The sequence below is a fragment of the Ammodytes marinus genome (genome assembly GCF_949987685.1).
Source record: "Ammodytes marinus genome assembly, chromosome: 20".
Lineage (NCBI taxonomy): Eukaryota > Metazoa > Chordata > Actinopteri > Uranoscopiformes > Ammodytidae > Ammodytes > Ammodytes marinus.
In genome coordinates, this window is record NC_137224.1 from 9,707,065 (window position 1) to 9,733,339 (window position 26,275).

Below are 26,275 nucleotides of genomic sequence, written 5' to 3' on the forward strand. Positions count from 1 at the left end.
CCTAGCAGCAGAGTCAACATTTAGTAACCTAGCCAAACCTAACAGTTCTTAACTTTGCTTTACCTGAGCAACAACTCTTTCTAAACTATACAACAGGAAAACAATGTTTATGGTTAAAAGCATTTATTTAAAAACACTGTACATTAATTGATTTGTAAGTTTTCCTCACACTGAATTAATGTTCCTCTTTGCTTAGTGCATTTTAACAGTTGAGTTTTAAAATGTCCATGAAACACATATAGAAGATACGATTTTTGGACAACATGGGGTATTCAGTTTCATTATGAGTCTTTAATGAAGATAATAAACCTCCCAGTGGCAAAAGCAAACTACTGTGAAGCAGTTGTCCCTCCTTGACAAAGCCCAAGTCATTTGGCCCACCTTCAAAAGACAGGAAAGGCTATTTGACATTAATCAAGACAGTTTTGTCTCACAGGTTGTGATAGTCCGCGACTGTACTAACACCTCGACCCTGGCGCGAGTGGGATGTGATCCAGACGCAGCACTTACAGTAATTGAGTAATGCCCCCTTCAGAAAAGGCTCATTAAATTCTCAATAACACCATGTGTTCCCGGACATATCTGCTGAAAGACTGCAGTCAGCATGGCACGCAGAATATTGCTAAGGGTTTTTGTGCACAAGGAGGATTAGGGGTTGAGAGGAAAAATTATAATGGACTCTCTTCAAATTCATGGGAGGATGTAGCATCCGCTAAATAACATCTTAAAAAAAAAAAAAAAAAAAAAAAAAAGATTCAAATCTGCATTTCTTAAAACAGCTTAATATTACATTTTAGTTTGCACCAAGTTTTAAATATTTATTCGGTGTACACAGTTCATTGACTTATTTTGATGAGCTTAAGTGCTGCCCATTGTGTCCATCTTGCAGATGGGACACCCAAGCTGCAAATATAAAGACTTACTACTCCAGGTAGTGGTTCTTCCAGTTCTTTAAAAAAATGATGCAGAGAATTCACTTTTCAGTGCTGAACCTCAACAATCTGTACCAGAGTCCTTGAAAACGCCGAGGGGTCCATATCTTCCCCGCACAGCGAGGTTGCCGGGGGTGGCGGCTGAAGGACAGTGTGTAGACGTGACTCGTAGCTGGTGTTGTGCATCCAGGTGCAGGGCCTGTGCAGCAGCTCCTGGTCCAGCTCACAGCTCTGCTCTGTGGAGGGAGACAGAGGAGCGGCCGAGCTGAGAGCCAGACCAGACACCAGGTGACAGTCCCAGTCAGAGTCTGAAGACGATGGAGAGAGCTGGGCTAAGTCTGGGATGAGGGCCGACTCGATGCACACCGAGGTGGAATGGGATAGGGAACGTTGAGAGTCTTGACTGGAAAGAGATTTATTATTAAGGAACTGAAGCGCAGAATCGAAAATCTTTGCTTCCGAGGAGGGCGGCCATGATGGCTGAACGGCAACAGAAGTGTTGCCACGACTTAAAAAGTTTGTTTGATTTGGTGCCTGGGTGAAAGTCTGTACAGTAGGAACGCGAAACGTTGTGAAAGTCCGTTTCGAAGCAAGTGTGTCCACAGTGAATGTTGAAGAGACCTTTGGGTAAGGAGGACAGGGCTGTGTTATCTCACAAGACACTTTGTCGAATAATGAAAATCCCTCAGGTGTTGCCATAATGTCACTTTCTGGTTTTAGAGATGTTTGCCCTTGTTCAGTCCAGCTACCACTGTAGCCAAATTCTGCTGTAATTCTCCTCCTTTTGCTGCGGCTGGGTTCGGGGCTGGCTGACCTGCAGCGCTTTTTAGGGTTTGGTGCTGTCCCTGTTTGTCGAGGGAGGGAACGAGATCTACGTGAAAACAGCGTAGCACACTCCAAACCATTGGTTGAACACATCGTTCCACTAAATCCATTTGCTCCTTCTGCAATTGTCAAAGCAGCAAAGGGGAGAAATGGTGGGGTGGAGAAGGGGATTGTGAACGTTGGTACAGACTGAGACGATGAGTCTGCCATTTCCCATGTGTGTCCTTCAACAGTGTCCTCCTCCACAGTGTAACATTGAGGACTGAGAGCAGGAGGCTCAGAGTACGGGCTGTATGCTTCCATAGTGTAGGAGGGATAAGGGACTTGTGGGCTCAGGACCGGAGGCAGGGAGTAAGGGTCAGGGGAGGGATGTGGAGTATCTTGCCGGTGGTTGGCTAAGTGGTGGGTTTGTGGTTCAATAGTCAGAACAGGCATTGCTGGACTTGAAGCGCGAGGGAGCGGGCAGTCAGAGAGCTGGTAATCTGTGTCCGTAGTGAAAGGCAGGATGTCAGCAGGCGGAGTGTCTGGACTTGAATGGCTGGGAAAGTGAAGCTCCTGGGATGGGCTGGCCGGGCCAGAGGAAAGAAGAGCCGTAGTGGGGCTGAAGACGTGAGCGTTGAATGATGAGCCTCGTCTCCGCAGGGCCTGAACAGCACGCTCCGCCTCAACATCAGTGAGGGGCTCCAGTTCACACACGTCTTGGATTGGAAAAGGAGTTGACGGTCTAGGAGGAAGACAAAAATACAAAATAAATATAGAATATAAATACAAAAAAATAAACACTTTGTCGAGTGAAAAAGCAAATGACAGGAATTTCACAATTTGAGGACATTGCTGGGTCATGATTAGGGTTGCAAAATTCCGGGAATTTTCAAAGTTGGAAGCTTTTCTTGGGAATTAACGGGAATTTTAGGAATAAACAGGAATTAACTCAATTGAAAGCAACCCAAATGCACTAAATCCTTCTTACCATGGTATGTCAGTCCTGGCAAACGTTCTAGACAGTAAAAAGCAGTTTTATAATATTCATGAACATTTAATTTAAAATCAGATTTTTTTAAAAGCTTATTGAGACACCCAACTTGATATCATACATTGATTTTTACTAGACCAGGTTTAAAGAGGCTTGAATAAGAATTTTAAATATAGTTGGGTAAAATATATTTTAGCATAATCTTGACTAAAACAACCAGATTTAATGCAAGTACACTTGGCAAGTTGCACATAGCGCACTGCTTACTGCAGGGGTACTGAGGCCACACACCCTACATGCACTGTGCATTTTTCCAACACATGGGGGGGTCTTTTACTTAATTTATTGAAAGGGTTTGGTCAGAAAGATGAATAACATTTTACTCAACATCCATCTTTTTGTTGATCAGTGAAATTATTGATTGTTCATGAAAAAAAATCAAAAAACTTGATAAAGTTCTACTTACGAATAAATCTGTTAAAATGTGAGTTTTTTTTAAATTGTATTATTGTGCATGGATGTCTGTCTATGACAAAACATAATGTTTATACGTTTAGATTTATGTTTGGATATGAAACAGATCATCTAAATTACCGCCATTTAATTCCCAATTTTGAATATTACAAAAATGCCCAACCAAAAGTTCTCTGTGTAAAGTTTCCGGGAATTTACCGGAAACTTTCCACCCCTTTACAACCCTAGTCATGATGAACACTCACCGGTTCAGTGTCGATTCTGATTGTTGAGATGGATTGGGGTCGAATCCCGGGAGCATTTCAGCCACCAGTTGGTCCAACACACTGTAGTTCGAGGGATCCAGCACAAACGAACGGTGCTGATCAGTCTGCAAGTGCTGCAAACAGACAAAGATTACAAGTCACAGATTTTTTTTTTTAAATCTGTTATTTGTTATGCAATTCTCAAAGATGTTACCTCCTCCTGATTAGTGAAGGTTTGATGACAGCATTCACAGTAAGACACGTTCTTTTTTCGCGGCCGCAAAAGTGAAGGGTTACAGCTGAGTGGGGTTTGAGATTTCTCCTGAATGCTGCTTTCCACCTTTGTCTTCTCCCTAATTAACAAAGAATGAACCACACTTATTATAAATCCCTAATAATGTATGTAGGTACTAAACTAATTTTCTTTATGGATTGCCATTTATTTTCTTACAGTTACAGTACTTAATGAAAGACGGGATATGAACTTGAAACCCAAACAGTTTGTTAGCAAAAGAATAGTATTTCCTTCAAATAACAAACCTTGATTTTTTTTCTCCTTCATCTGTCTGTGTTTCAAAGCGAGGGGGAGGAGGAGTTTCAAAGGGACTAAATCGTCCGGAGAACCACAGAGTGGGTAAGGCCGTGGACTGCATATGCAAGGGCTTGTATTTCCTGGTTAGATAACAATAAAACAGAAATTAAATACACAAAATTATTTAATAAAAATGTGTTAGAATAAAAAAAAGAATGACAGGAAAAAACTAAACAATGCAAAAACTGAAAATAATTTAGAAAATAAAAATTATATTTTTATCATCAAATTGAAAATCTTTCAAACCACTTTGCAAAACTAAAAGTGAGATAACCAATCTAAGACCACGGCTAGACAAATATGTAAATGTTTCAGATGTCTTGGGTTCAGTTTCTCACAGCAATGGCCCATGCATTAACCATAGCACTTCAATTAAATTAAATGAGAGGGCAAATGAAAAGACCTGTTAGCACATAGAGATCCCCTAAAGGAGAAGGCAGTGGAGCTTGCAAAGCCTCATGGAATAGAAATCGTATCCACATGAGCTCTGGACTCCCGGCGAGCGGCATCTCTTTGGGGGTGGGGGGCGCTTGTCACATTATACCATAGGACTCCTAAACAGGTTCAATTAAGGAAATTAGCTGAAATGCAAACCTGTGGAACTAGCGTCCAGTGTTAAGGGCAGAGACGTGAGGACAGGAGAGTGGCACCCATTGTTGTTTCCCAGTCATTGTGTTTGGACTGAAACTGGATCTAATCTGATACTAAACAACCGTTACACAACGATCTTTTAGGTGGGCCTTAAAACTTTCCCTTTGCCTTGATGAAAACAGCTCAAGCTTATATTTTACACTATGTATCAAATGCCACCTTGAAAATAATGTTGTGGTGGGAAAGCGGTCACTCATAGTGAAACAAAGAAAGACCACATGAATCTGAAGCTCCTCTCGGCTTTACAGAGCTTAGAAGTTTCAGCTTACCGTTTATTTACCGTTTTCATTGACACATACTGTCCACATTGTGTCCTTTTCAACAACAACCACCACAACAACAACAACAACAAATGGTGTAGCATTTGGCAGCTTAAGAGCCAGATATTTCCACAGAGGATAGTAGAGACCAAAACAGAGCTAAAAGAAAGAGAATGTTGGACTATCATTCACCAAGTGGCAGAAAAAAAAAAGACTTAAAATAAATGCCAGATTTTCCGTTATTATTGGTTTAAACTAGCCTGGTCCAACCAGACCATCGTACTTCATTTCATTTGTACAGAAAGTCTGGAACTGCTCTATTTGGCAAACGTTCACTCACTTGGAGGCGGGTGTCTGTTTAAGTTTAAAACTATTGGATCTGCCCAGTGCCACTTCGGATTAGCCAACCAATCGCATCACGTTTAGTCGTGACGTATGTCATGGGCCGGCTTCTGATGGTGTGTTCCAGTTGTACTGGGAACTCGGAAATTTCCGACTTCACTACATATTGTAGTCTATGGATCTACCGGTACTTGGCAACGGTAACTAGCTAGAGCCTAACGTTTAGTTATTTGGATGAGAAAGGTTGTAGGCGTCCATACTTTCGCGGCGAGCAGATGCACTGGAACACAGATAGGTCGGAACTCGGAACTACGAAGTCGGAAATCTCCGAGTTCCGAGTATAAAGGAACGCAGCATTCAACTGAAACTGGAGCACGACTTCAACGTCATCGTTCTCAGCCACTCGCTTTGTTCGCTGATTGCACCAGACTGACTACTGAAGGGAAAATGAAATTTGGGCGGACGTAGGTAGACGGGCGGAGCCAGGCTAGGTTTAAACTAAGCTGTGTTGACAAATTGTTTCCAATGTCCCCAAGAGGCCAACAAATCTGTTACTGAAGGTTTTAAGTAGGGGATTGGAGGGCCTTCTAATTGGAATATGGGGTTAAAATAAGTTGAGGGATTTCTGAATGAGCAGGACAGGACATTTTCTTTCCTTATATTGAAATGTGATTTAACTCACCTGCTCAAGTCTTCAATTTTGAGATAGGGAGACCTCAAAGCTGCAGCTGTAGACCAGGAGACGTGCAGAGGAAGACAACAACAATTTAACTAGCAGAAACACTTGAACCCACAGAAATACAGTATTGTTTGGAAATAAGCACATAAGCAGCACATACGTTATACAGGAACTAACCTTTAACAACAGGACCCCCCTGCTGTTTGGTGTTGGTCCTCTGCATTAGGAAAAGAAAGATTAAAATAAGACTCATTTATATTAAAGCAAAGGCAGTTGAACATTAGGTTACAGACATTTTTTAGGCACATTTATTTATATTTTATGTAATACTGCTGCTACATTTGGATATCTTGTGAAGTGCAAAGCTGTTTAGCTTAAATATCTTACCTCTGGCTTCTTGTGTATCCCACTGAAGCTCTCCCGAGTCAACTGTTTTAAATATAAAATGACATCTGATACTAGATTAAGGATCATAACAAGTTAACATGCTGTTCTGTGATTTAGAATGGGACATTTCTATTCTACCGACTTCTTCAGCTTGTATCAGTTAAACACAGCAGCACAGCAAAAAAACATAAGCACGAACATGGTGCCATCTGCTGTGAGCAGAGGTTCACTGCACTACAAATGTGAACACAAAATAGCCAGATAAGAGCTTTCATCAATCATTTTATCATTTTGATGTATGATTCCTCTTTCATCACCACTTGGGTTTAGTCCAAACAAAGGATACCATCCACATACAATATCTTCACTCCCCATGATTGTGCATTGGTTAAAACACTGCTCCGCTGCAGTCGTTCCTATAAGACAGATCGCATGAGAAACAAGACAAAAATCCATGTCAGTCTTCATTTTATCCACAACACAGACAAACTAAATTATGAAAACAAGAGCTTTGCCAGATAAACCATACTTGGGTTGCACTGACTTACATTGTTACGGATGGCTTTTTCAAGCAGGGCCTTCCCACGGCTACCACAAGCCTGTAAGGGAAATTGCAGCACAAATATATTAGATTCTAGGTTATGCTTTATAGTAACATCCACCCAAGATATGGGTTAGATTAGGGTCAGTTCTTTAAATAGTTTTTTTTTTATCATTATCCTTAGCATTTTCAGAATTTCTCAGATAAAAAATATATAGCAATTTAAAGGGGGCGTTGTGTCAAACAGCAACTGCAAATAACTGCCACCTCCGTGCCACCGCAGCGCAGCCTGTTTTCTCCACAGCACCGCGGAGCTGAACACGGTCTCTCCTTTCTCCAGAACATTTTCAGGAATATAACTGTCCAATTATTTCAAAGCAGATGATAAAGTTACGTTTATAAAAAGGAGAGATGACACCTGTTACTCTCAGTTAGTAATGAGTAGACTCCCTGGTGAGCATGCAAGGTGCTCTCCGCTTGGAAAGAAAAGTAAAGAAGAAGCAAGGCTTACTTCAGGCACATTCGCTTCGAGCCAACAACAGTTAAGAAGCCTTCAATAGGGAATATGGGGATAAGATTCAAAAACCGACCGGTGTAACGTTCCGTTAATGAGGAATTAGTCGCGGTAATTATTCACGGACACGGAGTGAGCATTACGCGGTTGGATACAACTTTGGTGAGTTATTTATATGTATTTAAATTGTAGGACAATCATTTTATATTATCTGCTGCCCTTCTTATTTTAAATGGTGACTTAGGCAATTTTTTTTGTTACAACTACAGCCCATGCTTTTTTCTCTTTTTTTCTCCCCACTGCAGACCTACTCGATCGGTTTAAATTGTGGCCCGTCTATTTAATTACTTTCAGTGAGGAAAATGTGTTTTAAACTTGTGGAAAAAAATCCTTAATATTATATGGCAACTGTGACTGTTTGACAATAAGCATTGAGCGCTTTATTGCGGTCAACCGTTGTTCTGTAGACAGATGCGCTGCGTTCTAAAAATAGAAAAAAGTTTAACGAGGAATCGATTGATCCTCGAGGAATGCAAACGATCACACGAGTAGCGAAAACACTTGTGCCCATCCCTATTAGCTACTATTGCACTAAATGGTAACACTTGAATACGTTATGCAAATATGCAACTTCTTTGTTGAAATGTTAATAAATGGGAGCTTCCTCAAGCAGCCATCTCTTTCCCGACAATCCCCTCTGTGCACAAACTCTTACATATGGTAATTAAACATTATAACACCTGCGGCTTATAGTGCGGAAAATACGGTACTGAAACACAGGAAGTGATTTATTAAATGTCAAAATACAATAATTCAAATGAGAAAAATCTGTCTTTTGGTAAAATTGACTTGACAAGTTATGTTTAACTATCATCTTTTTGTGATTTTCATTTACGTTAGCCAACTATCAGGTTAAATTGATTCAGAACATATTTCTCAGGTAGCCAGTCTACCAACATGCCTATAAGCTGTAAAAGGTTTTTAAACATGCGCCTGTACCGTTGGTCTAGGAGTTCCTGGTCGCTGTTTGCCATCGCTGGGGACACTCTCTCGTGTCATTATAGGACGTTGGGCTTCTTCTCTCGTCCCATTCACTGCCGCTTTGCTGTCAGTGTCTGCACACTTCAGCTGATTCAGGTCCTCTTGGCTTCCAGTCACAACAAAGCTTACATCCTTGTGCAGGAAACTCTCAACCCTCTTAAGAAAAAGAAGGAAAAGAAACATTTGCACATCAGAGTCTGCACTGAGATAGCATAGGATCCCACGGGCATACTGCCCTCATTATCACACAAGCTTACCCCGCCTAGAAGAGATATGGCCTCCAAAAGCACGACTGTTGCACGCTTCTTCACACTGTCCAGGTAGAAAGTTTTCCCCTCCAGCTTCTTCTGCCCCGGACACAGTGAGCCCAGGAAGCCTTGCTCCTCTGCATACTGCTGGTGCTGCATGATCCTGGTGCAGTGAAGGAGCTCACTACTTTACAGAAAAACACCAGGATCCCTACCTAAGAAAAAAGAATGCACGTGTGTTAATTAAATGCTACAAAGTCTACATAACCAGTTAAGTTACAGAGCTAGATCTCCTATCAAGAGCCAAATAGCTCTTGCATAAGCATCGTTTCATGTTCATGTTCGTCTCATTTAACTTGTATTTATACTCGAGAGATCGATAGAGGGGTGACCCTCATTTGCAATGATGTCGAGTCAAACAAATGCAAAGCAAAAACAATAATACATACACAATACACAATGCAAATACATCAAATACACAACAACAATGTTAGTTCTATTATCAAACTAATAAGGTTTAAGAAGTTTGTTTGGACAAGTGATATCACTCATCATAACATGCACGACATGGTTAAATAAATTGCTTGTTTATAAAGGTACATTTTAACTGGTTTCTTTTCAATACACATATTTAGTTAGAGTTTAAAATGAATTATTTTCTCAAAACTATGCTGCAGCAATATTACAACTTGCCAGTGACAGGAAAAAGCATGCAGCGCTTCTTTACCAACTAAAGCTACTAACAGCGGAGTACAGGATTTATGAAAAGAGCTACCTTCCTAGCGTTAGCAGCACGAAGCTAGTTTAGCTTCCCTCGAGAGATAGGACGCATAAAGGCACAACAACCGTTTAGCTGGTTTTAATGGATGAATAATCGTATGTGGAACGAGTTTTCACATCGTTTTGGGGGAAAGAGACAGAAAGGTGCTCACTTACGTCTTGTTACTATGCCAGCAATCTGCAACAAGTATTTATTAGCTTTTTTTCCTCGGAAAGTGGTCGAAGAGCAACCGCCGCTTTTTCAAAAACACTGGGGGAGACCGTAAAAAAAGAGGTACACGTCATATCCGGTAAAACGCTGCTTTCACGTGCTAGTTTGTTTCAGACCTCTCGGCCTATGCTAAAGGCCCAGCACACCTCGGACTCAAATAATATTGTATTGTATTATATTGAAACGTAGGATTGAAGTGAAAGAAAAAGAAAATAAATTCATTCCGTGGAGTTATCTGCTAACTCCATACAGCTCACCTTTTTGGATGTAGCCTACCGTTTTCTTAATATCGATGACAAACGCTCTTGCAGTATATAAGTTTCAGTGTTTTCTGAACGCAGCACATAAATTGCAACAATTTCTCAAACTTGGTTACTTTTTGCTCATTTGAAATTATCTGTAGATAATAAATGCAACCCTTATTTTACAACTATACAACTGCGTACGATTAGGATGTTTCAATTTGGAAAGGGAAATAAGACTTAAAACAAAACTAGAAGGTATTATTATCAAATAATAATAATTAAAACAATATATATATAATACATACATATATATATATTTTAAATTACTCACCATTCCTCATAAGTCAGTGTCTGTGAGTATTGAACAAGTTTGGTCACACTTTCCTTAACAATGTTTTACTTCTTCTGAATACAGTGTATAAAGGTCTATTTATGTGTCCTCTTCTTCAATTGTTTGGACAAACTAAAACAATCAATACTCCAAGTCAGGTTTTGCCAACTGGAGCTCAGAGGGAACAGCAAGTATATTCCCTTCTTGTCCAGCAGGGGGAAATGTGCCATTAAATAAAAAAATAAAATGTTATATACTATCTATGATTACATCTCAATGCAGGGCGCGCAGTGAAAAAAACGACACTGGCAATTTTAGTCTATATACTGTACTTTCCTTGTAAACCATGACCAGAGCCGGCCCAAGCCTTCAGGGGGCCCTAAGCGAAATATGATTAGGGGCCCCCTCTCCAATGTTAGCGCTGCTGAAACTATAGATCTTTGTTAAATATCATTCACACACCCAGTGTTTTCCGCTAGTGCCTCCACTGTGCGGCTGTGCGAAAATATTAGACAGCCGAGATTCAGACCCTCCTAGGGGGGTCCGGGGGTATGCCCCCCCGGGAGATTTTTTTAACCTTTTTAAAGTGAAATGCATGAATCTGGTGCACTTTGAGAGGAAAATTAAGAGGCTAAATCTGAGAAATTTTGTGTGAACAAATAATTTGGAGACACTGGGTCAGATGAATTAGAAGCTATTGAAGAAGGACACATGGATTTTCCATAAAAATATTAATATAAAATAAAATATTATGGGTTGGGCTTGGAGCTCTTTTTCTTTTACGGGACATATTTCTCTGTAATATAGTGAATGTATTTAAATGCAGTGTGAGGAACGAAGCAGAAGAACTCTGTTGTCCAGCTACTGTATCTTTTTTTCCACAGACAAGGCTGACATAGGCTATAGACTATACACAGTGCATGGGCAACTGAGGGCAGCCCCATTTCCAATTGTTTTTAAATAAACTCAATACACACTGTGCATGGATGTGAACGTGACATGATCAGATAATTTCGGATTTCCTCCCAGATGAACTGATTACATTTTTAGGCTATTAATTATCTAGACCAAAACATTTTATTCCTTTTTTTGTATGATAACTCACATTCGCATAGTATGATGTTAATATCAAACACACAAACTAGAAAAAAAAAAAAAAAAAAAAACTTTTTTTTTTTTTTTTTTTTAGGGGGCCCCCCAGGCAGTCGGGGGCCCTAAGCGGCCGCTTAGTTCGCTTATGCCTCGGGCCGGCTCTGACCATGACCCATATATTTTCATGGATTGATTCTATATACTCATTGTTAATTAAAAAATACAACATTCTACCTATAGGATGATTTAAACTTGTACTTACTACTACATTAATTTATGCTCCCATGACATAATATTGTAAAATGGAGGAAAAAGACCACAAGAAAATGATAACAATTCTTTATTAAAAACATGCACGTTTTTGTTTAGAAAAATATTTAACAAAGACACTGGCACAGTGCAAAGAACTTACCTCATTGACAATTCAATTTGGAAAGAAAAACTCTTTATACAGGTCCTGGAAATAAAACACAGCAGGGCCAGATGCAATTACGCAAACTGATGGGACTAAAGGCCAAGAAAACCTTCATAGCAGTAACTTGAAACAATATGTAAAAACTCTCCAAGTCACACAGAATACACTGTAAGATATCTAAATGAAAACATGCTTTCTTTATGGCTGGGATCAATCAACATCAAACTCTCTTTGGTGAAATTATTGAATTTTGCATATTCAGAAACAACATTGTTCAAAGCTCAACCCCTGGATGGTAATGAAACCAGTCACATAGACACAAGGACTACTGTTTTCAGACCACAGTGATGAGGACATTTTGTATTCAAAAAAAGTGATGAAGACTCAAAATAGGCAGCAGCACTTTGACTGTTTAAGTAAGGCACTTTAGATAACAGCATAGAAACCTCTTCATATTTACAGGAGACAGCACCAACATCTTACTGCAAAAGCCATTTGACAAAATGTACAAAGTTATTTTGATACTTTTACTCCAACAAAAAGTAATAATGAATACAGCTACAACTATCAATTATTCAGCTTACAGACATAAAGGGTTTACATCATTTCTGATCCCCTTTTTATTATCTTCAGTGGCTTAATTATGCGTTTACATATTAGTAGCAGAATCTATCTTGTACTGTGGAGTTTTAAGCCTACTTGAATACCAATGCTACCTACTCTATAATGACACTGTAAAAACCTTAGCCTAAAGCACAAGCTGACTCTTATCATCGCAAGGGCACAAACACCTTTTAAAGTCTTTTCCAGATGCTATTACTAATCTTATTTAATAGTTAGCAGCAGATAGCAGATATATCAACATACTGGTACAAGGTAGATCCTGACACTAATAATCCATCTTAACAATGTAAATGTAATACTATGGACTGAAAAGAATGTAAACCGGTGGGCAGTGTCCATTTTTTTCAACAAAGTACGGACACACCAATGTAAATACTGTGTCGTGTGAGAAGGATTGTTATTTAACAATAACAAAAACATGAGCCAAAGTCTGTCTGTCAGATCCACTCAGAACCCTTTATGACTCCGTATTTGCTGCTGCTACTGCTGCTGCCTCTGTCTGCATCTGCCTTGCCCGTGTGTTTGGAGGCCTGCCGGTGTTTCCGTTCGCGCTGAGGCTTGCTTTGGTCATTACCGTGGCTCTGTGCCTCGCTGTCTGCCTCCAGCTTGTTCTGAGGCTTATGGGTGTCCTGATGATCGCTCCTGGGGCCGTCTCCCATTCCCACTTTGCACAGGTTTTGGTCTTTATTGGTGTACTGCTGACGCTCCTCTTGAGCGTTGTTGACGTGGTTCTGCCGGCAGGCCATCTTGGCATTAGTGAGATCGGTGATGGGTAGTGGTTGGTCGTGGTGGCCCGTAGACACCAGGGCGGGCTTGATGGCGATGTTGTACCCGGGTGGGGCTGATGGCGCGCTCCAAGAGAAAGGGTAGGTGCTGTAATCCTCTGCGCTCAACCCCGCCTGGTTAAGAGCTGCCTGTCTCCTGGTCAGGCCGTACAGCTCGTCGTCAGGGAGATGTACCCGGTGGGAGCGCACAATCTCACAGATGGTACCGATGCCCAGGTGAAGCATCTCCCAAATGTTGAGCGCCAGGCAGAGCAGGGAGACGGTGTACATGATGAGCAGGAAAATGGTTTTCTCGGTGGGTCGCGACACAAAGCAGTCCACGCTGTGAGGACAGGGCTCGTCATCGCACACGTAGAGGGCAGGCACGGCAAATCCATACAGGAGGTACTGTCCGCCCAAGAAAGCTACCTCCAGCAAGGAGCGGGCCAAGAGCTGGAGGACATAGATACGCATCAGTCCGTCCTCTTTGATACGCTGCCGCCCGTCATGGCGCACCTTGGCCTTCCCTTGTCCATCACCAGGGCTGTTCCCTTTGGCCGCTCCGTCACCGTCGCTCTCCAGCCCGGCCATTTCATAGATCATCGGGTCTTCCTCTTGGTCATCCTCGGCCTCTTCGATGCCCCTGTGCTGCATCCGGCCTGCCAGATAGTGCTTTTTGGGATTCCTACGTGAGAATCCGCTCACTCCCCCGCCATCCGCCTGCCGCTCTTCTGCATGAGTGATCTTGTTGACGGCGTAGCCCAGGTACATGAGCGAAGGCGTGGCCACCAGAATGATTTGGAAAACCCAGAAGCGGACGTGTGAGAGTGGGGCGAAGGCATCGTAGCAGATGTTCTCACAGCCCGGCTGGTTGGTGTTGCAGACAAACTTGCTCTGCTCATCGTAGTAGATGGACTCTCCTCCCACAGCCGTCAGCACGATGCGGAAAACAATGAGGACGGTGAGCCAGATCTTGCCCACGAATGTCGAGTGGTTGTGGATTTCTTCCAGCAGGCGAGTCAGGAAGCTCCAACTCATGGTTGTTACTGTTATTCCCCTGTGGAGACAGCAGAAACTATTAACCTCAGTCTGTACCATGCATGCAAGCCTGTTAGGAAAGTTTACCACCCTCATAAATACTAATGATTACTTGGACCTCCTTATAGTTACAGTATATACAATATCTGCAGAGATTTTAGCAGAAGAAATCACTTAACTGTCCTCCTCAACAGTGTCTGAACAGTGTCAGTGTGGAGAGGAAAAGGAAAAAGAGTATTTATCAACTTTGTCTTTTGTGTGGCTCTCTCAATTTGTCTGCACCCCCCCCCCCCCCACACACACACAGCATAAACAGACACCTTTCAATTCTACACCCCACACAAGTCTGCTGGTCTTCGTCTTTCCTACAGTATACATGGTTATCTAATAGTCATTTTTCCACAATAACAACACGTTTATCTTTGATTCTGCTAATAGCAGTGCCCTCAAGCTCATGTCTAAACACACCCATGGCGTTAGTACACAAAAGAGAGACTGATGACAACTATGGAATGCCTAACCATAATTGCTATTGTTAACTGAATGTCCCTGATAGGCATTTTACATTAGTCTTACCATCCAGCTGTTCCATAAACGAAAAACTTTCTCATCTGTTTTAGGAAATATATACATATCTCTGCTGGAACACGGCTACTGAAATCCTAAAACCCAATAGAGATACACAGGATGTGAGTGGGCAAATTCAGTACAGTAAATGTGTTATTACTTCAGACATTTCCCAAAACCTTATAACAGCTTCTTAACATTGCCTTCAGGCTGGGTAAAGAGATGCTAAGAGGCAATGGCACACAAATGTCTGAAAACACAATAAACAAAGAATGAAATCACTCTGTATGATTAAAATAAGTGTAGAGAGTATACTTAGTACTGAGTTGAATGATAAAAACGCTTCTGTCCTCTAATGAACTAGATCACGTCATACCTGACCTAACCCTGAAATAACTCAGTTTAACCTGCAGACATCCATCTGCCCAAACCTTACTCTGCAGACTCCTCCACAAGTCACTCATGTGAGAGGAAATCGGACAGTTTCAGACTAAACACTCTGTGTGTGTGTGTGTGTAAGTTTGGACGTTTCCTTGTGTTGTATACCAATAATCGAGGCTCCTGCACAGTTTTTCGTGTTAACATGCACTTGAGATTTTCCATCTATCAACAGGGGTAATGGTCTGAGGCAAACAAGGTCAGGCGATAGAGGAATAGCCTTGAGGTTGATCTGGGACTGTATGAAGTCTATTATGAGATAATACTGTTGTTAGAAGAAAAGAAGAAAAAGAAGAAGCTTGTTATAGAATTATGGCATGAATCAAAACACTGTTCTTTCAATGCACTTATGTTATGATCTCAGTGTGATCTAAATCATGTGGCAAAAACAGGCCCTCAGTGTTGCTTGATCACATGAAAATGTTACATCGGATGTGCAGGGATTTTTATTTAAAGATTGAAACGGTTTTATCAATAAGTCAATGGGAAATTAGCCAAACAATTATAATAATTTAATCTCTTCATGAAAGTAGTTAAAGAAAAAAAAAATCCCTGTAAATTATAAATATTTTGGTTTTGGACTGTTGTTCAGATACATTTGGCAATACATTAATGTGTTGAAGAAGAATTTGGCATTTCTACCTATTTCATGACATTTTATGAACTATCAAGAAGAGTAAGACGTTTAAACAAAACAATAATTAATTGAGAGTAAGTCATTCAGAGGAAGGAACCATGCAGTAGAAATGAAAAAGTCATAACAGTTGTTAACACATGATAATTATTCAATTTCTAAGCCCAGATCTCCATACACCTTTATTGATGCCATGCCAGAAAATATCAATAAGGTGTCAGTGACACCTTTGTTTGTTATTGCAATACGAACACTGTGACACTGAGTCAGTGGGACAATTAAAAAAAGGAATAAAAACAATATACAAAAATTCTATTAAACCAGGTCCAGCTGTTTTTAACATGCTTCCTCATGTCTCATCCCGTTGAGAAACAACAACCCTGAATGTCTCATTAAGAGTCACATGCCCTGTGAAACTGCACATCTGGTCAAATTAATTGCAAATGCATATTAAGACAATTCATTTTTTTGCAACAGCAAAAAAATTACAAAAAAACTGCCAGTTCTCAAAATGTAGCAACAACTCCACAGCCCAAGTTGCTATAGTGCCACAGAGAAGGAAGGTGATAAAGTGCTTTTTCCCCAGATGGCTCCCAGCCCCAGACCAACAGCCTCCAGTTTCCGACAGTGCCTGTAAAATAACTATTTGAGGGCAGTAAGTAACTTTAAAGAGCAGCCCGCCTTGTATATGCCCATCTAAGAAGGCGTCAAGCTGTGAACGTCGAGGTTTGTGGTTTCCTTTAAGGCAGCTAATGTGACGTTACACCCAAAACCCAAATATTTTTAGTCAGAACACTCACCCACTATTAACTTGAAAGGCGACTGTAAATAGTTTGTAGTTTGCTTACACTGCACCTCCATCTTTTACGGTAAATATTTTGTAGTTTGCTAACACTACACCTTAATCTTTTAAGTATATATTTTGGGGGGTATTCTCTTCCTGATTAGAAACACACCACATAATTAAATGCTGGTGGGAAAAAAGGGGAAATGTGAAGAAGGGTTGAAGCCACAAAGGTACCTGGATAGACTCATACGCGGTACACTGTGACCACCTGGTCAACATTTTAACACCCGTCATGTCATGTAGACAGAACATGGTGCATGCAAGTTAAAAAGGATGCGGCTTGCATATAAAACATTAGGTGTGAGAATTAAGACCATGTCTTGTGTGTTGCCCTTCCGACCCCTAGGCCTCCGTGAGCCCCTCAAGGCCAGGACACACCAGTCCGACATGTTCCGACTACGCAAAAAATGGAGTCGGCCGTTTCAGGAAGCTCCAATCTTCCCGTCGCGGCCAAAGAACACACCGAGACGACTGTTTATTTTCCGTACACTCGCGGGACGTATGTCTCCACAACAGCAGGCGGCGCTAATCTGTATTGTGGCCCGAAAAAATACGAAAGCCGGAAATGATTGGACATCTCTCTAGAGCATAAACATAGATAGAAATACGTATTTATATTTATGGACCATAAGAGCACAATTTTTAGCAGAGAGTGTCGAGCATGGTGTCGAGCAGTCAACAAGGGTTGATGCATGTGAGTACTCTCAAAACGAAACGAACAAACACATTAAAACGATGGCTAGCTGTTGTTAGCTGTTTGTGCTACCCGCCTCACTTCCGGGCTTCACTGATTCGCTAGCCCTCCACCAATCAAATTGCTCCAAATGAAAGACGGTCGGCCGCCGATTGAACATGTTCAATCGGCGGCCGACAGGCTCAAAACAAGCCCGACGACCTCTACGTCGGCCGACGTCACGGCACACACCAAACAGATTCGTCTTTTTTTTTGACGACGGCGATTATCGGGCTGGTGTGTCCTGGCCTTCAGACTGGACCTCCTATACATAATATAGAGGTGTGAATCTTTACTGGAACAGGAATTAAGACCAACAAACAAGATGGATTGTCAGGCTGAGGCTAGCTAATAGTAAAAATTACTGAATCAAAGATAAAGAGCTATCAAAATAAGATGCAGTTGAACTCTCTTCTATGTATATGGATGCCTTCATTACCACGTTACATATGCAGAACAACAATCTGTCCTGAGGAAATACTACAACAAAGGACTTTTACTGCCTTGTTTCACTTTCAAAAGCTTGAAAGGGTACTCAAATAAGCGCACTGTGCCACACCTATTTTTGTCACGATAGTTACGTAGCTGCGGCGGCCAGCGCAGTTCATAGGCTCCGACCCATAGACTGTGTATACTCTGACCGCGGCTATCGCAGTCCCACATATACCCTGCCTACCAATGGGTTCTGTCTGCAGTGGAAACGCAAGCCAGATCTAGGGTTACCGTGCCCTGCCGAACTGAACTGTGCCGCTCAGTGGAAAATGAGGCATTAGATTCAGCGTCTTTCATCACTGTATATCTAGACAAGGAGCCCACAGGGTGCATCATCTATTCGAATATGTCAAACAACACACAGAACATGCACAACATAATGTGATCTTGACACAAGCCTGTAGCTTGGAGAGCTAATTTACCATGCTGACAAAGTCAATACAGGTATGCTCTGCTTTCACAGGAAATCCAGTATATGAACTGAAGAATAAGTGTCTTGTACAAGGACACCTCAGATGTAGCAATGCATTTGCTTATTGGCCCAGTGTCAGGTCATGAACATAAAGTATTTCAGGAGAAGCCTACTTTGCCTAACCTGTCATCACAATTGATTGTCATACATAGTGCCTCCTCTGCAAAATGTGCAATTTAACATCAGTGTTTCATTGATATGATTATTTTGTCAATGTGTATATTGTTAACAAACTATAACAGATTTAGGGTGTTTTTCTTCACCAAGAGATTATAAATAAACATCTAGCCAAATCTGTGTATGTAAAATATTTGTAGGTTGAGACTGAGTGGACAACAATTAAAAACATTTTTGGACATACTTCTAATAACACTTTATTTCCTTTAATACACCAACCAGATACTTATAACAAAAAAATTCATATTTATGCAAGCTGAAGTAGATCTTATTACCTCTTATTGTTTTATCCTTCCTTTCCTCTTGGATTTCCCAGCAAGAATTCAGAGATATCCCAAACCCCATGAACCTGTAAAGTGATTAGAGATAACAAGATAAAACATTGGTCTACTGAAATTCCTCACAGTTTTTATATTTGACAGGTGAATTTTTCATTTACATTTTTGTGGTGATTTTCAACAACAGTTGTATGCTAATGTTAAGTTTTTAACTTCTAAAGCTTTCAATTGATAACTCTGCTTTTCTTTAAGTTTGAAATCTAAAATGCATTTCATTGTGAAAGAAAAACTGAACAAGTGAAAACATTTAAACAGAAGATGACAGTTGTTTACACAACGTTAAAATCCTGTTCCCTGGGGGCGCCCTTAGCTCAGTTGGTAGGGCGTCCCCCCCCCCCCCCCGGGCCGGGCCCAGCAGCAGACACGGGTTCGATTCCCGCCCGCGGTCGTTCTCTGCATGTCACTCCCCTCTCGGCCCCATTTCACCTGTCTCTCTGCACTATCAATAAAGCATAAAATTGCCCAAAAATATCTTTAAAAAAAAAAGTACTAGGATATAAGCAATTTTTTAAACCCACAGAGTAACTGGTGCACTGAACAAATGCTGTTTGACATTTTTTATGGGAGAAAGGGTAAGGCAAGGGGGGAAAAGTGTAAGGTTAAATTCATTTATTAACATCCTATGTAAGAATTCCGTTCTTTATTGTTCTTGTTGTTGAGTTCCAGCGTAATCTATACATGTTTCCCAAAAACATTATTGAAAAGCAAGACTTAAATTTAAGCAACCTTAAAAAAGTGCCATTATTCTATCCAAACAATTGTATTCAAAATCAAAAATAGACATTTATAAAGCCAGATTATTTGATTTCAGACTTTTAAAGTTCTGGCGGAAACCGTGGAATGACAAAATGAGTTCAGTTCAAATTGATTAATGTACTGATCTTAGGGATCAGATAAATGGTCCTTGATCAATTGGACAGAAATGTAATCGCGAGCCATTTTGATAATTTGAAGATGTTTTGTTTTCCTCTGTTTTAAATCATCCATGTCAGCTAGTTAATTAAATATCTTTGGGTTGTGGAAAAAATGAGCTGTTTTTCAAGTTTTTCTGAGATTTAATAGAAGTAATTGAAATGTAACTAACAGATAAAGACAGTTAGTTGCACACTATAGGCATTAAAAACCACAACAAGATAACCCCTGACCCCTCCAGCTGTGGTCTTGGATCATGATGCTAGCAATGCTAAGCTATCATTAAGGAAATACTTTCAAAGTTTGCCAGGACTGTTATTTTTCCGTTTTAACCTTAACGACCATAGTATATAGTGGTTATTAATGCCTGTCAATTATTACAAGGTACACGTCTCACGTAAGAGTAACTAAAAAAGCTTGTTAATCATAAAATATAGAGCTAATTTGCAGTTAAGTAACTGAACTTGCTAGCAAACATTAGTAACACATATCAGCTGACCTAGTTTGAGAGTTTTTTGGGGGCATAAGTGCGCCAACTGGAAAATAGAAAGACAAATATCGTGTTATTACAAGTGCATTACCTTTTCCCTGCGTCTTCTAGTATTTTTTCGAAAAACATACTTCAACAAACCAGGAGACCAGCATTCGCCTGCCTTCTCAGCATCCTCACCTTTTCAGGCGCACATTTGGCGCCGCTCCGCCATGGACCAACTTCAAAACTGTACACATCCACCGGTGAGATGCAGAAGTCTCTGAAATCTTCCCAGCCGAAATACAGGAAAACGTCAATACGTCAATTCGTTTAAAAAATGTGTAGGCAAAATTATAAGTTTTTCTTGTTTTTACTAATGTAACCTAACCCTAAATTGTTTGTTCTTTTTATTCCGGAGACTAGACTGGAGAAGGGGAGAGAGCTTGATTGTATGAGCAAAGGAGGACAAGCTGACTGGAGTAAGGCAAGGAGGGGCTTGAGTGTGTGTGTGTGTGTGTGTGTGTGTGTGTGTGTGTGCGTGTGTGTGTGCGTGTGTGTGTGTGTGTGTGTGTGTGTGTGTGTGTGTGTGCGTGCGTGCGTGCGTGCGTGCGTGCGTGTGTGTGTGTGTGTGTGTGTGTGTGTGTGTGTGTGTGTGTACACTTATACTTTTGTGAGGTCTAATTTGAATTTTTAGACCTTAGGTCTAAGGAGTGAGGAGAGTTTTGGAAAATTAATACATTTAGCCCGGTGCTCAAAAAGGGCTTTTTGTACAGTTAAGATTTGGTTTTAAGGGTTAAGGTGGAATATGTTTAGGTTTGTGTTAGGCTAGTTTAAGGTTTGTGGTTTGTCCTTTAGTTGTGATGAGTAGGGTTAGTGCCATAGAATGCAGTCAATTAGTGTCTAACAAGAATAGCCATTAAAACGTGTGCCTGTGTGTGTGTGTGTTTGTGTGTGTGTGTGTGTGTGCGTGTGTGTGTTATTCTTCTTAAGAAATATTTTAGTTTTAAGTTATTGCACTGGAGAGAGGCCTCATTAATTCAATGAACTGTCTGAATGAGCTGGGTTAGAATAGAGAAAGTATTGTGTCAGAGTTAGTTTCCTGTTATCGTGTGTTTGTGAGTGAGATAAATGGTAGGTCAATCATAATGAGAAAGTTTTCATTATGGCTCAGGTGGTTAAGCGGGTTGGCCAATGATCCAAGGGTTGGCGGTTCGATCCCCGCCCGACCACCTGTGTCATGGTTGTTGTGTCCTTGGGCAAGACACTTCACCCACCTTGCCTCGTGTGAATGTGTATGACTGCTGTATGTTTGAGGTGGTGGTCGGAGGGGCCGTAAGCGCTGAATGGCAGCCACGCTTCCGTCAGTCTGCCCAGGGCAGCTGTGGTGGTAGTTTACCACTACCAGTATGACTGTGTGTGAATGAATGGAACCTGGAACCCTGTAAAGCGTCTTTGAGTGCCTTGAAAAGCGCTATATAAATCCAATCCATTATTTTCTTTATTGACATTGTATTAAATTCAATTAATAATAACTGTCCACTCCCCAATAAGTAAACATTCTGTTATTGTGTCCAATTAATAGAAATGAAAGGGATGTATTGTTTTTTTAAAGACATTTTTTTTTCATAATATATCTAGAGAGAGAGACAAATGAAGACTTTGTCTTTGGATGACCGATATATCCACAACAGGGCAGAAGCTATAGGTGATTCTTTATTAACAATTAACATTGATGGCATCCTGACACTCTTTTGAATCCTATGTATAGAAAGGGAGAAAGTCTGAAACTGAATAGACACCAACATTTGTTTCATCTTCTTCCATCGGGCTTTGGATACAAATTGTGGATCTGTCAAGTTTGTTTCGTCAGGAGCCTTTAGCCTTCTGTTATCAAGTCCTCTTGAACAAGCTTTCTTAAAAAGGTATCCCATGAATTTTACACATTAAGGTCAGTTAACTTCGAAAAACAGCAGTATAATGTCATCCATAGTTCTGGTGGGAGATTTCTACATTGCTTGCTTTGGGTTGTGAAATGTAAAATATGAGGTCATGTTAACAGACACTGAGGTTGTATTGAAATATGCTAGTTGCATTGTGGGAATAGTAGAATTCAGTGTTTTCGACCCATACTGTTGACAAGGACGTTCTCTATCATTTCGTCCACCAACTTCCTGTCCACACCGGAATTTGGGATGTGTTGCATTGTTTAGTTTGTCATCTTCTGCTTGTGATCACCTGCTTCCACCACCTGGTTCTGCGGACGTGTTTTAATCTGTGTGACCCGCAAGATAAAGTATCCAGTTTGACTCAACTGCTACAGCTTCGGTCGATAACTCATGAATACACAAAGGCCTCTCTCAATCAAGTGAGGCTCACTGTATAATATGTGACATCCCCAAGGACGTGCCGATACAGTCCAAACATTGTTTTAGTTTTTTTGGCGGAAGACCTACACGTGAAGGAGTCATCTTTTTATCTCCTACGGTTCCCCTCAAGGACATTGACGAACGTCAGCCCAGTCAGCCCACACTTTCCATTTGGTGCTCAATGGCTTGTTTCTCTCAGTGCTGCGAGCTATTAGCGTGACTTTTGTCTGGCATTGTATTCTTATACCATCAGCAGAAGAATCAAACACAAGGGGAGTGGAAACACTTACAACCCTAATCAGCCTGATAGCGTTCTGGCATAGGAAGTCAGCAGCCTAATTCAGAGTGACCTCTTACAAGGCTGGAGTCCCTTAACTGTGTTATCTTTCACCTCGGAAGGAGTAATTGAATGGAGGAAAATCAATGAGGGGTCTCCATAAAAGCAATCATCGTAGAGCCCTGCCAATTCTAAGCATTTCAACAGTTGAGTGTCTTCTCTTATTTGGGTGTTGGTGCTGTCATTGGGGGAGGTTGGGGGATGTATCAGCTGATTTGTGGATATTGACGTGGTGGTACAACAGGAGGCGGCGAGGCTGTCATTGACGAGTTTGAGATCCTCAAATACGATTTGTCATCAGTCTACACAGATTGATGTTAATTTGGTTTCCTATCCATCCAGTTACCCCTGGAGGTCATCGAAAATTACATTGGACAGCAAGTTATCTATTTACCCTATTTGAGCTTAATAGACACAGCAGGAACTCTTTCCCCAACAGTGTGAGCCAGCATCAATACCAGGATCAATTCCAGAGGGAGCATTTAAGCTTAGAGTTACAAAAAGCCCATAGCTGACTGAAACGTTCTCCAAAGAGAGAAGGCAATACAAACGCAAAGTAATAGTTTAGTTGCCTACAAGTTGTTTTTGTACTGTCAGCTATTTTTTTTGCTGATGACGTTATCATTAGGGAGTCCTGGACTGACAACAGAAAATACAACAGCAGACAACGACAAAGATGTGAAGCCGCCCCCAGGGTTAGGGATGGGGTGACAGAATAGATCAGAGAGAAGTGATCACATTAAGGAGAGAGAACAATGTTGGCGAGATCAGCTGCAAAGTTACTCACATGGAATGTCTTTTTCTGATTAGACAGAAGTCCACCTAGAGAGGAAGATGGAGAGGGTAGCGAGGGAGTGATACAACAGGGGCTCAACGCAAAAGAAAACAAGGTCATGGCTTACAAAACATGGACACAAACTAGAGAAGAATTCTTCGATGCTGAATCAGCAAATGAGTCGTCGGGCTTCAGCAGCATCTCACACAGTGGCACACACACACACACACCACGTCACCACAGCCTGGAGCGCCTTTGCTGTGCTGTCACATTCTCTGAGAGTCGTTTCATGAATTCATGTCAGCAGCACTATACTGTTTACGCCGAAGGAAGCACTGTCCGGCTGTTGTCACATGGTTTTCTCATTAACCCAATGCAAAAACAGCTCCTTGTTAGCTGAAATGACTGGTACATTGTGAGAGGGGGAAAAGTATCTGACACTCCAGAAGAAGTTCTGATGGAGATGAATTGACTTGGCGCCATCTTCTGGTCAAGAGATGTACACAGAGGGTGAACACAGTAAACCAAAAAGCAACATCCTCTGTACTTGCAACCTTTTGTCACAGGTGAAGTGACACCTTTGTGTGCATGTGCGTTTGGGTTAGTTGAAGTGTTAGGAGCTAACCGACAGTTAGATTTTATTCTGAATTACATTGTAGTGCTGAATTGTATTGATTTAGATTGTCCCATGCAAAGCACCTTGTTTTCGTGACAGCATGGGTTACACAAGTTATGTAGCAAATAACTTGATTGACAGATTTAGCCAAGCCTAGGCTAAGATTGATTTTAGACTTAAAAGGAACAAATAAAGACTTTCAAAAGCTTGGCAAATTTACAAGAAACTATTATCCGTTTTGTATTGTCTTAACTTTCTGTAGTTTTGATGAATAACCATGTTGCCAGTAGGACTCAAGGATGTAAATACAATATTTAAAGAGTGGCCCTGCACATGCTTCATAGGGGTGGGGCATATTTGTGTGACTTTTACCTTGAAGATGACAGGGTGAAACCTTCCTCCATCATAATGTATTCCTGCTTTTCCACCTGCAGGCCAACTGGCTTTGCTGAAACCACAAATCAATCACAAACATTTTATAATTCTTCATCTTTACTCCGAAATAATTCTGACATTTGGGTTAAAAGAGTAGGGTACTGATTGAAAGTGTTCATCCTTTTGCTCCACGCATTCTTCTTCCGTTTTTTAAAACCTGACACCTGCATTACCCACACTTCTACTTCTGCTGGGGCTTCATGTGTTTTATGGTAGTAGCGACTAATGTAGTGTTGAGCGGCTAGCCTCAAGCAGAGGGGAGTAGCGGGCCACTGAGGTCTTCTGTCTTAGTCCATTACAACATTTTTAAATTACATTTTCAAACTTGTAGTCTTCAACCCAAACCAACACTTGACTTGAGTGACATCACTTGAGGCAGACTTGTCGAATAATTGCTCTGGAGCCACAAATGTCTTGTGCTTATTTTCTCAGATATGCATTAGGACTTGTTCTCGAAAAAATACCTGGAAACATACTTGTATAAAATCGGCGGATTTCCCTTTGAGTCCACTGAAGGTCACTGCTCTGGCCGTGGTGGCAGCTGACAGTGCTGCTGTCCGTCTTTCTTCTCCTCCCTCCCTCCATACTGCTGACTCTTTCCACTGACCCTGCCACTTCTTTTCTTCTGTCCGCGCCCTCGTCCACTGTCTAATCCTTCCATTCTGTCTTCACTTGGCCCATGGGCTGTCTGAAGTCATTGGGTTCATGGTCTCAAGTCCTGCAAGTTGAGAAAGTGGTTCAGATGACTCCCCCGTCTTGTTCTTTCCACCGTTTCTGCCTCTGCAACTCAATCAACATGTCACCCACTCTGAGAGAAAATATTGCGTCATTTGTGGTGGCTTCCTCTCCTTTTCCCTTTCTCATAAATCACCCACACCCACCCACCCACCTCCGCTAATCTCTTCAAGGCCGTCTTCAAATCAAATCAGTTTTATTTGTATAGCCCAAAATCACAAACACATTTGTCTCAGTGGGCTTTACATTTCATACAATATGATATATGATACAATATGATACAATATGACACCCTGCCCTTACACCCATAGCTCGGCTGAGAAAAAACTCCCAGTAAAAACCCTTTACCGGGAATAAAAAAAAATAAAGAAATCTTGACATTGTCTCTCCTCTAAACCAGTGACATCATACAAACTAACATACCAGTTCAACCCCACCCCACAGCAAATTTCTGCAAACAAGTGGGCTTCAACCGGAATTGTTCTGCCTACTGAGACATATTTGGTAGTGTTGTGGTGGATTTTGTTAAAAAACTGATTATTCATAATTCATTGATATATCATTCCCTCAGTTTCAACAAATCCAACTCTACTTTCAAAATGACAAGGCATTTTTATGCTGACTTTTAAAACTCATCCTTGACCTTCGGAAACAGCTGCTGACAAGATAATGTCAACATAAGGTATAATAGCTGCATTGGATCTTTTGGTCACATCATATAATCT

The 26,275-nt window shown here is 41.1% G+C and overlaps 2 protein-coding genes across 3 annotated transcripts; both read right to left on the reverse strand.

The window, feature by feature from the left end:
* Window positions 1-980: 980 nt before the first annotated feature.
* LOC307267424 (uncharacterized protein) lies at window positions 981-8,449 on the reverse strand (the record flags this gene model as incomplete). The annotated part of the gene is made up of 4 exons (XM_080049744.1): window positions 981-2,481; window positions 3,450-3,583; window positions 3,664-3,802; window positions 8,415-8,449. The coding sequence occupies 4 exons, from the start codon at window positions 8,447-8,449 to the stop codon at window positions 981-983; spliced, it is 1,809 nt and encodes a 602-aa protein (XP_079905870.1).
* A 3,273-nt stretch (window positions 8,450-11,722) lies between these two features.
* Window positions 11,723-20,680, reverse strand: LOC307266539 (gap junction gamma-1 protein-like). 2 transcript variants are annotated; one of them, XM_080048580.1, is made up of 3 exons: window positions 20,485-20,680; window positions 18,840-18,913; window positions 11,723-14,223 (listed from the first exon to the last, which is right to left on the reverse strand). In XM_080048580.1, exon 3 carries the CDS (start codon window positions 14,202-14,204, stop codon window positions 12,840-12,842), a length of 1,365 nt encoding a protein of 454 aa, XP_079904706.1. In that variant the 5' UTR covers window positions 14,205-14,223; window positions 18,840-18,913; window positions 20,485-20,680; the 3' UTR covers window positions 11,723-12,839. The 2 variants fall into 2 exon arrangements, with proteins under 2 accessions (XP_079904706.1, XP_079904707.1); XM_080048581.1 differs by lacking the exon at window positions 20,485-20,680 and adding an exon at window positions 20,396-20,427.
* Between the last annotated feature and the right edge of the window lie 5,595 nt (window positions 20,681-26,275).